This window comes from Nansenia antarctica (assembly GCF_963989245.1).
Source record: "Nansenia antarctica genome assembly, chromosome: 1".
NCBI classification, from domain to species: domain Eukaryota; kingdom Metazoa; phylum Chordata; class Actinopteri; order Argentiniformes; family Microstomatidae; genus Nansenia; species Nansenia antarctica.
Window position 1 is genome coordinate 61,045,799 of NC_137674.1, and position 14,671 is coordinate 61,060,469.

The 14,671-nt window shown below is 44.8% G+C and overlaps 1 protein-coding gene across 1 annotated transcript in view; it reads right to left on the reverse strand.

The window, feature by feature from the left end:
• Positions 1–2,834: 2,834 nt before the first annotated feature.
• The window catches only part of cep128 (centrosomal protein 128), a 30,363-nt gene continuing 18,526 nt past the window's right edge, over positions 2,835–14,671 (reverse strand). The window contains exons 15-24 of the mRNA XM_080524622.1: positions 14,172–14,336; positions 12,439–12,606; positions 10,381–10,440; positions 9,887–10,079; positions 7,271–7,320; positions 6,144–6,167; positions 4,923–5,000; positions 4,469–4,582; positions 3,814–3,922; positions 2,835–2,960 (exon numbers count right to left, since the gene is read on the reverse strand). Coding sequence (XP_080380748.1) covers positions 2,875–2,960; positions 3,814–3,922; positions 4,469–4,582; positions 4,923–5,000; positions 6,144–6,167; positions 7,271–7,320; positions 9,887–10,079; positions 10,381–10,440; positions 12,439–12,606; positions 14,172–14,336 — 1,047 coding nt within the window. The 3' untranslated portion in view covers positions 2,835–2,874. The remainder of the gene's footprint in view (positions 2,961–3,813; positions 3,923–4,468; positions 4,583–4,922; positions 5,001–6,143; positions 6,168–7,270; positions 7,321–9,886; positions 10,080–10,380; positions 10,441–12,438; positions 12,607–14,171; positions 14,337–14,671) is intronic.

The following is a 14,671-nucleotide window of genomic DNA, read 5'->3' on the forward strand; positions in this document are numbered from 1 at the left end:
CGGAAAAATCTCAGTTTTGGTACTACTAGATCTTAGTGCTGCCTTTGACACTGTAGACCATGACATTCTAATAGATATACAAAAAACATGGGTAGGACTTTCGGGCACTGCCCTAAACTGGTTTAGATCCTACCTACAGGACAGAAGCTACTATGTCTCCATTGGCAACTTTGTATCTGACCAAATTAAAATGTGGGGTTCCCCAAGGGTCAATCCTTGGCCCCCTTCTATTCAATCTCTACATGCTTCCATTGGGACACATCATAAAAAAGAACAAAATTGCCTACCACAACTATGCGGATGACACTCAAATCTACATAGCCCTCTCACCGAACGACTATAGTCCCATTGACAATCTCTGTAATTGCATTGAGCAAATAAACGCCTGGATGACACAAAACTTCCTCCAACTAAACAAGGACAAAACAGAGATAATTGTATTCGGTGCACTGAAGTCAGTGCAAAACTTGATTCTCTCTCTCTTCACACTAAAAAACAGGTCAGAAATCTTGGTGTAATTCTAGACTCCGATCTAAACTTCAACAGCCACATAAACTCAATAACTAAATCAGCCTACTATCACCTGAAAAACATAACAAGAATGAGAGGTTTCATGTCCAAGCAAGACCTTGAAAAACTCATCCATGCATTTGTTTCGAGTAGACTTGATTATTGTATGGTCTACTAACAGGCCTATCTAAAGGAGCTGTTCGTAAATTGCAGCTCATCCAAAACGCCACTGCTAGGGTCCTAACAAAAACAAAGAAATTTGAACACATTACACCAATCCTGAGATCCCTGCACTGACTACCAGTCTCTCAGAGAATTGAATTCAAAATCCTCCTAATTACATACAAATCACAAAATGGTCTTGGACCAAAATACATATCAGATCTCCTCCCACCCTATATTCCCGCAAGGTCCCTAAGGTCAGCTGAGACAAATCAGCTAATAATTCCAAGAGTAAAAACAAAACACGGTGCAGCAGCTTTCAGTCACGCTGCTGCATGCTCCTGGAACAAACTCCCTGAAGAAATCAAACAGGCCCAAACCCTTAAAATATTTAAATCTAAGCTAAAAACCTTCATGTTTTGCACCAGTTATGATTAAACACAAACACTTCTATCAATGTCTTTTTTCCATTAACTATTGTCTTTTTAAATGTTTTATCTATTTACTTCTTATATTTGCTTTTATTCATTGTAATTTTTATTTTCTTATGCGCCTCTTGCTGTATTTTTAAATAATGCATGTAAAGCACTTTGAATTGCCCCTGTTGTATGCTATACAAATAAACTTGCCTTGCCTTGCCTTGCCTTGCCTTGCCTTGCCTTGCCTTGCCTTGCCTATGTGTGAACATGCTGTAAGGCCAAGTTTGGAATTATTTTCTCAACCAATGGGCTTAGGCAATACAGTAGCAGTAGACAACTCCTTAGACCTCTGGCCCTGGGCCAGAACACTTCACTTTGAAATGAATGAGATTAGAGCTCAAGGAAATCTGCCTTAAAGTCCTATGGAGATATGTTTTCATTTTATTTCATATATTCTTTCTACATTTCATAAAAATATACATCTTTTGTGCTTATTGGCAATTTTCTTTACAAACATACAACACATATGTCCAAGACAATGAGTGCAAGTAGATAGTATTCCAAATGTAATATACTAAACTACTATACTAAATGTTCATTCAATAAAGTAGAGATATAAAAAGATTACAGTACATAGTGGTAAAAGCAGTTAAAACACAACAATTTGTCAAGTCTGTGGCATATATGCACAAGCACAAATAAGCATACTGATAAAATTGCATATAATAAGTTCAAAAGGCACCACAGCTTTCAGAAAATGTCAGCATAAATATAATCACAGTGAATCGTTTTATATAAAACACATTGGCATGATAACATCAGAGTATAAAATGTCATACAAAGGTAAACAAGCGACTTCAAACAGTGTTCTTCATAATAAGCGAGTGTTGAGTAGTAAAAAAGTAACATTGAAAAAAGTGTAACTTAAGTTGTAAATGCTGTTGAATATTTTGGCTTTTTATTGTCTCTCCTACCAGAGTTCTGTTTTCAGTCAAACCCAATGAAATAAATGTTGCCCACGGCGATATTCCATAAAGAATCACTCATAAATATATTTGTTCTCCTTCACAGTGATGCATAGTGCCTCAATATTTGTTCTCTTATGAGAGCCCTTCAGTCATGAACATCTTCATCTTCTCACTAATGCGGGGTACACACATAACGATTTTCGGATGTCTGAAAACGACAGAAAACGCCCGGTTATCAGATGGATCTTAACATTTTCCTATAACAGAATCCTGGGGTGTGAGGTGTGTCAATTCTCTTCAATTGTGCAATCAACTCTCCCGGCAACCTGCTCGGAAAATGGGCGTGGCCGGCAATCGTAAATGTGAAATGCGTTCAATACTTCCGACCAGAAACCATAGGGTTGCCAGATTGTTTGGTGAAATTAGCGGTTTTAGACTGTGGTTAGGGTGGAAAATCTTTATGTTTGTGGGGTGCTGAAATGGGGAAATTGGCGCACACCACACACAACACGATCAAGGCTGTTCAAATCCAAGATTTTGTTTCTTCATGTGTGGGGTCTGTCTCAGATAAGATTTCTGTTAAGATTTTGAAATTCCTTATGTGTGTACCCCGCTTTAGCTACCCTGTTCTTCTTATAGCACATTGTGTGTGTCTGTGTGTTTTTTTGGCTGCTGCTTTGCTGAGGTAGTCATGAACGACTCGGTGATGAAGTTGTTTTGTAACCAGGGTACTGCATGGTGATGGCTGGATGGTGAATACATGCAGCCAATGTGACCTGTTCCTCATTATGGCCGTGAGTACGGTGAGTCAAGATTCACAGATTCTCTGAGTGAGAGTTAGCACCGTTCTCTTGAGGAAGGCCGGAGTCCAGACCTGGAGAGGCCAGTCGTCTGTAAGGAGCTGAGGACGACGACGACAGACGGACAGAGTTTAGACACAAAGCAGCTAAAACAGTGAATGATGACATCACCTACAACCTATCAGGACATTATTGTCAGACTCAAGTATTACAGCCATTTGACCCACTGCTTTTGTTAATGGGACTACAATACCCAGGTGTCAGGGATGAATAGATATGTGACAGCAGCAGGTGAAACTGGGAACAAGTCGGCAGCCAATTGAATCTTTGGACTTTTATTCTGAAAATGTTAAATACATTTCAGCGTTGTTGAAAATCAATGACACATTCGCTAGTCAACTAACACAGCTTGTTTTGTCAGCCTGCTAACAATGTAGGCAAAAAACAAGGCAAGGCAAAAAACCCTAGCAAAACGAACCTAGCAACAACAACTGTCAGTAACGCTAATATATGTAGCTAATATGTAGTGCTGAGGCACAAATGTGAACATTTCAAGCCTGCAAACTGCGACACTTTAAATGAATGTGCAATAACACTATGTGCAATATGACAACCCTAGTCGTCTTATCTGCACAGTATAGTATAGTGGATAGTGTACCGGTACATAGCCTTTATTTATGTAAACCAGCTCCTTTCCCTTCTTGTTTTTTTTTTTTTTTATTGTTTTTTTTTCTTTCCTAACACCAGGGGAGCCACCCCTCCCAAATTTCGTTGTTTGGTACCTGTACTGTAGCAATGACAATAAAGTCCATTCATTCATTCATTCATTCATTCATATAAGTTCTGCTTTCCAGTCTCTCACAAAACCAATAGTAAATCCAGTATATTCCAGTCTCTGGTAGGGTTGAGTTGGACCAATACAAAGACATCAGAGGAATACTACAGTGTACTCACATGCAGTGTCACTATGCAGGGAGCTGCTCAGGAAAGTGCTGGGGCCTCTTATAGAGGAGGACAGGGCAGCCAATCGGATGCTCCGTGACGTAGCGTCCAGTTTCTCATCCTGGAAGGACACAGGTCTTCAATACACACACTTCAAAACACATAGATAGGTAGACAGACAGACAGCAGATCAATAGATACAACAAACTAATTAGATGGGCAGGTCATTGGGTAAACATCCATGTCTGGCGCCGGGGTTCTTGCCTATGACAGAACACAATCAAAGGCAGCCTAAAGCACAGAAAGACTTTCTTTCACTTTCCTGAAATAAACCCTGGGTGGGCGGCAGCTATTAGCCGCTAATGCAGTCACCACTTATCACTCAACACGGGAGTTGTTTGGCAAAGAAACACAGTAATCTGGCAGATTAACGCTGTTTAAAACACGGTGATGTGGCTGTTAAGGGAATTCAGCTGCTGATGGAAATCTGCTGTCAACAACACAATGATGTTGGCTTGGCTGAGAGTGAGGAGAGGAGGTGAGTATCGTGGTTAAGACTGATACTACTGTTTCTCTCATTCACCCACATCAGTGTGGACAAAGACATTCACTTTCCCCCGAAAACGATGTGTTAACAAACAGTGCATTGTGGGTAATGAGTGTGTACCCTATACTCCTGGGTCCTTCGCCTGGACTCGTCCAGCTGGTGTTGCAGGTCTTCAACAATCTCTTTGTGTTTGGCATAGCGCTTCTCCACTATGTCCCTCTGCCGCTGAGACTCCTACACAAAATGTCGCCCATCAGACAACAAACCTGGCACAAAATGGACCCACAAAATACTACCCACCCATAACCTAGTGAATGAAGCACACAATACTAGCCACTCAGGTTGATCTGGAATCCAATTACCTAACCCCCTACCAAAATCTCAATCAATGATGAAAATGAATCTGACTCTGCATCGCTAGTTAACAAGCAAACAAATTCTACCTACTCCCACAAAACAAACCCATCATGGAGATGGCGTGAGTCTCTTCAGAGAAAAACACTGTGATTCAGAGAGTGTTCAAACCCTCCCATGCCCCCCCCACCTCCGCAAGCTATGCCCCACAGGTACCCACCTCCAGATCTTTGAAGTCCTCTAGCAGACACAGTTGCTCAGGGACAGATTCCAAGTGATCCAAGGCCACTCTGGTGCTCTGAAAGGTAACAGAATAGTTCAGTAATTTCGCTACTACCATTCACTTCAATGGACAAGGCTGTATTGTGTTTTCATACCCAGTAAATGGTTGGCTCACAGGAGGACATGGTACCCTTTCATACGGACTAACTGTGAGTTCAGACCCATTCAAAAAGGGGCTGTTATTTTCGAACACAATAATAAACAGGCTTTTCATAGGACGCCTAATACTTGAGTGTCGCTCAATAACCCATTCACACTGTTATGTTCAGACATTTACTACCGGCAGTTACAGGACATTAAAGTGATTGTTCCACTGATCGCCATTGGTAATGTACACCCGAACCCCTCGCCGAGTGATGATTCAGGGAGCCAGGCGAAGGGTCGATGGCGGAGTGTCACTGTGTTGTTGCGGTAAGCAGAAATGATTTGAATTGATGGGGTTCCAGGGTATTTTTCGGCGGCTAATTGAACGAGAGGCGGTGGACTGTGACACATAATTGTGATGGATCGAGAGAGAATGCCAAATAGCTTTTCTTTTTTTTTTGGGGGGGGGGGTAATAAATAGTCTATAAATAGTCTTTGGGTCAATAACAGCCTTTCGATATCTTTGGAACAAATGTGGGCGTCTGTTTTGGCTAAAGTGTAACGGCTGATTAGGGATGTTAGCAAGGTAAATGTTTACATTCTCCGTTGAGGGCTGATCTGATGATCTTGAGTAAGTGGTCCCTGGTCACTGATGATGCTCAGCACTTCAACAACAGCAATAACTCACATCTGTCTTCCAACAGTTATAGTCACTCAGGGTGGCTGGCGGAGGAACAAATCGGCGGACGGGCTCTTTGTAACACATGGAACGGAATAAGGAATGTTATCAAACATGCGGGCATTTCAATGAGACCGTCCTCCAATTTCTACCTCCACCAAGCCTTCCCCTGGTGTTACTGGTTTCTAAAATAACATGACCTAGTTTGAACCTATCAATCAATACAGAAGAGAAAACTATGATCTATGATATTGTAATGAAATGTGACCTTTTAGAATAATTATTGTGACCTTTGCCAGCTATAGCACTCGATATTCAGAAAAACAACACTCATTAGAAGTTATTAAATTAGCTTCCTCCTACTTATATGGCAACTTCGTAAACAAATAATCTCACCATCTCCAGATCCAATATACGATCCTGTGAAGACACAAATAGCACAGTTACCTCACTTTACCTCCTGTCTCTATAGAATGCCCAAAAAATAAGCAAGAAAGTGTGTGAATGAGTGAGTGAGTGCGTGCGTGAGCGAGTGAGTGAGAAATAGTGTCCAAGTATGTGTATGAACCAGTGAGCAGAGATTGAGTGTGTGTGTGTGTGTGTGTGTGTGTGTGTGTGTGTGTGTGTGTGTGTGAGCAAACTGACAAGTGAGAGAGATTGAGTCGATTGAGTCGTACAAATGAGTAGCAGGGGACTGAGGAAGCTGTGGCGACAGCAGCCCTCCAAACACACATTTCCTCTCCTCTCTCATCTCATCCCCCTCTCATCTCAGCTCCTGACTGATGTTCTCCCTCTAACGATGCATAAGTGATGCTATGCGTCTTATCTGCCAGTCAAGCACACACCTGCTAGATTCTCTGGCCCCCCTCTTCCAGTGTACATGTGTGTGTGTGTGTGTGTGTGTGTGTGTGTGTGTGTGTGTGTGTGTGTGTGTAGTGGCGGCGGCAGACTCAGTCGCTACTCTCATTCCTCTTAATTAAAGCTCCGGCTGGGTCTAAGGGGGCTGATTAATTATAGCAAAGCCGTGGCAGGTGCAGCCGCACAGCCACAGATGGGCCCCAGTACGCACACGGGCGCGCACGCGCACGCACACACACACACACACACACACACACACACACACACTGACTGTCTGTCTGTCTCAATGGGCTGGACTGTCATTGGATGAGTTATAGTTCAGGTGTGTATTGATGTTTGCTAGAAAGAAAGGAGGGGGGGGGGGGCATTATTACGAGGAGCAGGGGTACCACTCTGTCAATTGGAGATGAATTGAGGGCGTTTTGGGTCCCTGCCAGTACTAGACAGTCGTCAAGGTTGTATGTCATGTCAGAGAGGCAAGGCTCACACGGGCTTCAAACTCCAAACCCCAGATGTCTTATGACTGTCTGACTGAGTATTTTTTTTGTCTATGAAAGCTTTAGAGTTTCAGCTGAGGAGATGGGCACATGAGTCGGCTCAGATGGGGGGAGGGGGGGGGGGGTGATGAAGTGGGGGGTGAGCTGTCTGGGTTGAGGCTGGCTCACCTGAAGGCTTCTCAGCTCATCATCTTTCCTGCGAGTCTTCTCCAGTAATTCTGTAACGAGACATCTCTGTTAAGAACAACCTGTGTGTGTGTGTGTGTGTGTGTGTGTGTGTGTATATATACACTACTGCGTCACTTTCCTCTGTAAACCTTTCCAAAGAAAAAATCAGAGAGCTGGATGAATCAGCCTTAAAGGCTATTTTCATGGAAGAAAGCCACATGGTAAAGGTTAAGGGCCTCTCTCTGTTTAATCTCTGTCTAGAGTAGACTGTTGCTACAGATAGCTCTGACGCTACAGCCAGCTACTCAAACTCATTTTATTGATGTTCAAATGTTATGTTCAGATATGATACACTGTGTTTAGAGACTCAAGATAATAAAGCAGCTGCATTAACGCTGAAAACCTGTGTAGGCCTACTTTTCTTTTCCACACAGAAATTTGATTAACTGATAAGCAGAATCAATAATGGAATCAGTATCAATAACATATGATCAATTCCCATCCCTAGTCTAAGTAAGTGAGTCATCTATCCATCAGTCATCGAGATTACTTTTTCTTGCGATGACTGATGACTGATTCACTTACTTAGGGTGTGTTCTCACTAGAACATTTGCTTCACTTGGAATCAGAGTTTAGGATGAAGTTTGCTTTGCTCTGCGTCGTTTGGAGCGGTGAGAAGTCGCTCCCGGAGCAAACACCTGTCAGATGCTCCGCTTGAAAAGGGTGGTTTCGCTCCGGTTAGAAACGACGCATCCATCACTTTGCTTCGCTTTTGGTGAGAACGCTGCTCGAGGCAGTCCATAGGAAAACAACAGCGCATGCGTGTTGATCTGGATAAGAGCGGGACAACGGGCAAATTTTTTTTTTTCGGACCAATCAACTACCACGTCTGTTGCTTCGATTGCGTATGTTACTTCATTTACATGAAGGGCTGTGAGAACGCAAATCAGAGAAATAATTTATGCAACAATGTTGCAAACTCATCCACTTGCTCCGGGTCCTGATTCGGACTTTCATGTGAGAACATGACCTTAGACAAATGTATTTGTTGTAAGTCGCTTTGGATAAAGGCGTCTGCTAAATGGCAAACATTTTAAAGTAAATGTAAAGCCAGCCAGTCAGCCTAGAATGCTTTCGGTGACTAACTGTTCCTCACTCAAACTGGTGCAAGAGGACTCTAAATGACGCCTCTTCAGACTTGTGCAATCAGACAGATTGCAGTGATTGCTTCTCAGTTTGGCTCCCACTCAGGAATACTCAAACAGCCAATCAACGTCCACCAGGCAGTCTGAATCCGACCCGGAGACGGTAGTCCATGACGTGAGAGTCAGCTAAAACGCTCTACCCTCAGTCCCTCTTGTTTAATCTAAGCTGTGGAATACGTTACCACTGAGGCAAGGCCTTAACCCTACAGCTATCTATCACACCAGTGTTTTAGTGAGAGGGGGGAAAAATACACCAGAACCTTCGAACAAACGGAAACTTCCACCGGAAAAAAGGTTCAGATCAAAAGACCTGACGGACTGCCGACTGGACCGGGTGACTGCAGCGGGAAGATATTATACAGCAGCAGCATGTGTTTTAGGAAGTCTGACATGGCTGACATTTTCCGCAGAACAAGTTCGCATCAAAGATGGACTGCACACCAGCGAGAATGTATAATACAGACAAAAACATTTTCAGGAAAGTATGACAGAACTTGAAACCCGAAACAAAAAAAGAAACAAAAAACATGGTCAAAGATGGCCTGCGCTCTGTAACCCCCACCCCCGGAGACGGAGGCACAGTGAAGAGATGTGCTTTGTAATGATACAGACTAGTCTTACATTCCCAGGTGGACCAGTCGTGTTGTCTTGTCTGGCCAAACACAGCCAAAGACAGACTCGTCTCGCTTGCGAAGCAGCTTTCCTTTCCCCAGGTGGGCTATGAGGGTGTTAGTGAGACCACATCATTAGGGTGTCTGCCCATCACAACACTGCACTGTTCTAGCCGAGGGAAGATGGGAAGGACTGGGCTGATTACGTGTCTCTGATGGAGACAGAATTAGACACTGTTTCCCTTCAGTTGTTCTGACCACAACCCCGGCTTTGGAGCGGCCACTGCTGCTGCTTCCAAACTGATTATGAAGAGTTTAGAAGCAGGAGGGAGGGGGTGGAGGGGTGAGACAAAGAGAGAGCGAGAGAGAGGGGGGGAGTGTATGGACACAGGGAACTCATTATGGAGAAATTAGAAACAGGAGAGAAGGGCCTCCCAGGGCAAAGATGGAAGATGAAATTAAGAGAGTTGCATGAACATAAACTTCCAGCACACACACACACACACACACACACACACACACACACACACACACACACACACACACACACACACACCCATGAGAGAACACATTAGCAGAAGTCTAGATTGTTCAACTCTGAATAAAATATTACACCACTTTGAACAAAACCAAGTGAACTTGATGTCCAAATGGGTTCATATCCTTGCCCTGCTATCCACAGGATCTCAGTAACCTTTGCCTCTAGCCTGTAGTGATTGGACAGGTAGTCTGCTTTGCCCTTTAAGGTGTGCCTATTTTTAAAATATATATATTGTGTGTGTGTGTGTGTGTATACCTACCTTTCTTCTCAGTGTGGATGGAGTGGAGAAGTTTCTCCTGCTGGTCTAGTCGTTGTAGCAGAGTCTGCTGGTCGGACTCTTTGCTCTGTCTCAGGGTCTTGAGCTGCTCTCTGGCCTGCTGTACCTGACGCTTCAGTCTCCTCTCTCTGGACTCGCACTCACGCACCTCCTCACTCAGCCAACGCAGCCTTGTCTGGAACACACGCACACACAGTTATATATATACACACACAGTTACGCACGCATGTGTTTCATTTTGTAATGTAAAAATGCATATAATTATGTTGTGTTCACTCATTTGTTGTTTAGCATAGAACATTGATTCAAATATCAGCCATCACATCTCATTATGGATTCATTATGGGTTTTTTTCAGTTGCCGTGGTATCGTTTATCACAATTCTGATAGTTCAGCTGGTTTCGGTATGGAAGTCAAAAATGTTGATATCGTGACAACACACACAGTTACAGACACTCATGTTATGTAGTGTGTACCTTGGTCTCAGCCAACCAGAGATGAGGATCTTTCTGGATTCCAGGATTAGTTGATATGGTCTATAGAGAGAGAGAGAGAGAGAGTAAAATACAGTGAGTCATCCTCTCACAGCTGCACTGAGTGAATACCGTGTAAAACATGCTCTGAAAAAAAACTATAAAACTGTAAAACTCCCTACATCAGAAACCGCTCCCACGCGCTTAAACTGGTGTGCAGTTACAAATGGGCAATTACAGCGACATCACACACATTCAGAGGAGTGGGGGAAGAGAGAACTGTCACATAAAAAGGAGCTTAGGAAATGGCTTCCCCTCCCCAGACAGGCGTCGCTGCTGTCAGCATCAACAACGTTAGTGCCTCCGTCTACCTCTCCAGACTGCTGACACACATACGCACAACCACACATGCACACACACGCAAGCACGCGCACGTGCATACGCACACACACACATAAGCCTGCCTGTTTGTGTGTGTGTGTGTGTGCACGTGTTATTGTGTGTGATTGTGTAGGAGGAGCGAGCTGCCTTCTCCCCTCTCCACCTTAAGTCATCAAAAAGCCGCTCTCTGCCGGTGGCAGATAAAAAAAAGTGTGAAAGTGCAGGAAAACATTAGAAGAAGGAGAGTCATAAGCTGTTTGACAGTGTGAGGTTGAAATGAAACCGAGAGAGGAACACTGCACTGCGGTAGAAAACACACACACACAAACACACACACACACAGACACACACACACACACACACACACACACACACACACACACACAGAGCAATATCATCAAGGTGTGTGTGTGTGTGTAGCGCATACTGACTCCACAAACAGGTGTTTGTACAAAACACCTCTGAGAGTAGAGAGAGGAAAATGGGGAGGAGGAGGAGAGAGAAAGGGAGGAGGAGGAGAAGAAGAACAGCGGGAGGAAGAGGAAGGTGGCATCTTTTCAAATGGTTATTGAAGGGCCGGCTCAATGCTCCAGGGCTTCTCCTCAGCAACCTTTAACTCTTAATGACTAACCTCATTAGGCCAATCATTGACGCTTCTTTTTTAACATGACAAATGACATGAGGGCTGCATTAGGCCCGCCTCGCTCCACCGCGATTGGACGATCCATAGGCCTGAGCAGGCAGGGCTAGCTGGGTTCATTACGCCCAGGACAACAACAGCCATCACATCAGCAAAAACCAAGGAGCTGATTGTGGACTATGGGATAGAGGTGCGCACGAGTGGGGGTGGTGATGGGGGGGGGGGTCTCAGATCCTCACCATTTTCTACAGATGCACCAATCATTTAGATCACATTACATTTTTTTTAATCCAAAGCGACTTCCAACAAATACATTTGTCTAAAGTAAGCGAATCGTTTATCCATCATCAGAAAAAGTAATCTATGCTTTGACAAGCGGCCAATTGGCATGGCCTGGGGTGGTCCAGTGGTCTAGCACCAAGGTCTACAGTGCACACATATGCCCATGCCGGCATGGGTTCGAATCCGGCCCATTCCCTGCTGACATGCCCTCTCTCCCTTCTTCTCCTTACTTTCCTGTCTGTCTTCACTGTATCTGTCCAATAAAATTGAAAAATATGAGTGGGACTGCCCCATGCAGATTTTTAAAAAATAAAATAATTGGCAGTTCCAATGCTAGAAGAGGGAGCTCTTTTTTTATGTATTTATAGTAAACTATAAAAAAAAAAAAACTATACAAAAAACAAAAACTATACAAAAAAATCTTAAATCGAGTTATTCTTCAACCTCCTCCAATCGAGAGCATACTTGTCCGGCTGCATTACCGCCTAGTACAGGCAAGCTGTACTGTACAGCCCTCCGACCGCAAGGCTCTGCAGAAGATGGTGAAGACGGCTCAGTCTTCAATCACGCTCTAGCTGTTCATGGCACTGTTCACCCGCTGTAGCCTGCGGTGTATTTGATGAATACACTTTGATTTGATTTTCAGCGGTAGAGGACTCTGTAAAGCTGTGTCGGTGTGTGTATAATGGAACAAATAAGGACTTGACAGGAGTATGTACCGAGTGTGTGTGTGTGTGTGTGTGTGTGCGTGTGCATACTTTGAGTTTGGCGTGTGAGTCCTTGGACAGGGCCATGCAGGCAGAGTGGACTTCCTCTCCGACAGCAGTGAGGAGGGTCTCCTGGCCCGTCTCCAGGTCAGAGAGCCTCTCCTCTAGCCCGGCCACGACCTCCTCTGACACCCGCCTCCGCTCTTCTCCTGACCTCACCTGGGGGGGGGCGAGGGGTGGGGGGGAAGGAAAATGAGAGGAAACACAGGAGAGGAAAAGGGGTTCAGAATCTCTGAGGAATGAAAAGAGGGAGAAGAGTAAACAGTCAGTGGCTGTCAGAGAGGTGAGAACATGTGGTCATAGAGTACAGGAGATCAATAAATTGGCATGTTTTGTTTTGGAATGCAAATCAATTATTGGATGAATTGCGTGTGTAGCTTTTGTTGTTTTTTCAAAATACATACAGATCTTTTCTGCCTGCCGCAATAAGACTGTTCAACTACTTCTCCGCCTGGCTGGATCAGGGTGATCAGTCAGGCTGGGGGATGGTAAATCATACTAGTCTGTTCTTACTGCATATAATGTTCAGTTGTCTACTACATTTTAAAAATATATATATATTATTCAGTCACTTTATTTTGTTGTTGTTTGCTTGTGGTGTGAGCTGCTGTAACAGCTTAATTTCCCCTCGGGGATCAATAAAGTACCTATCTATCTATGTTTTTTACAACTGTGTTGATTTAGATTCTGCCCTGTGGGAAGGGGAGGACATTGAACCACAACAGGCTTCCAGAGACAGACCGCTGGACTGACTGACGGACAGACGGACGGACAACCTCAAGCCTCTGAACTCTCTCCTATATGATCTGTACCGGCGTCCTCTCCTCCTCCCCTGTATGCACGGTAGTCGATACACCGGAGGGGGCTCTAGCGGGAATACAGGGAATCAATACCGGGAGCCAGGGTCTCTTTTCATTCCTCACTGAACCTCTTTTCCTTGGACAGGGCCATGCAGGCAGAGTGGATCTCCTCTCCGACATCTCCTCTCCTCTCCTTCTTTCTGCCTCCAGGAAACAGAGCCTCTTCTTCAGCCCAGGAGACAAAAAAAAGAAGTCCAAGAAGAGATCCAAGAGGGGGGAGGTGGGATAATGCACTGTCCTGTGTCACAGTGAAGGGGGGCTGCGGGGGGGTGTAGGGTTGGGTCGGTCGATACATGGATCCGGAGGGCTGCTTCACTTCAGTTACTTGTCAGATAAATAAAGGGTGGACTGTCAGAGAGGAGGGAGTGGGGGGAGCGGGGAGGTTGTGGTTCAGTCAATGGGTTTTCGTATTCAGCTGATCACGGTTTCGAGGACTGAAAGAGAGAATTGATTACGAGTGTGTGTGTGTGTGTCTGTCTTCTGGAAAGCTACAAGGTCTTCTGATTCAGCTGACTGAGGTCTTTATGATAGTGGGGTCAGGGTGTGCTGGGATGGAACAACTGCCTGTAGTTACCTTGTACAGTTGTGGAGGTATGTATGTATGTGTGTGTGTGTGTGTGTGTGTGTGTGTGTGTGTGTGTGTTGTTCACCACTGCTCAGAAGGGTAAGAAGATGAAGTTGCCTGTGGACACAGACCCTAGGTCCATTTTGTAGTCCTCCCCTACAATAGTCAAGATTACGCCGATTGCGGTAGATAGATCAGATCCTAGGTCTGTCCCTAAGAGCAACATGGACCCCGTTTAAAAAGGGGGCTTAACATGTGTGTGTGTGTGTGTGTGTATGGCTGGGGCGGGGGGGTCTCACTTTGTCATCTAGTTCCTGTTTGAACAGCTGGTACTTCCTGCGGAGGAGCGCGTGAGCCTCCTGGCCGACCCTCAGTTCCTCGGTTAGTTTGTCACATTCCTCCTTCATCCTGTCCAGTTTCAGACGCAGCGCCCCCACCAGGTCCCTCTCTGCTACTACGTCTGCCTGGGGAGGAGACACAGGAAGACACAGGGAGAGGTTGTGAGGAACCTGTTCATGGAAAACAATCAGATAGACGGTAGCTTTTACGGCACTGTCTAAGGGGGGGAAGAGGGAGAGAGAGAGGGGGGGGGGAGAGAGAGAGAGGGGGGGGGGGGGAGAGAGAGAGGTTGATGGTAGATTTTTCGGCAATGTCTAAGGAGGAGAGGAGAGAGACAGAGAGAGAAAGAAAGAAAGAAAGAAAGAAAGAAAGCAAGCCATAGAGCAAGGGAGAGCAGGTCCTCGTCACTGCTAGGGGTGCAACGGTTCTCGGTTTTATATTGAACCATACGGTTCGCCAT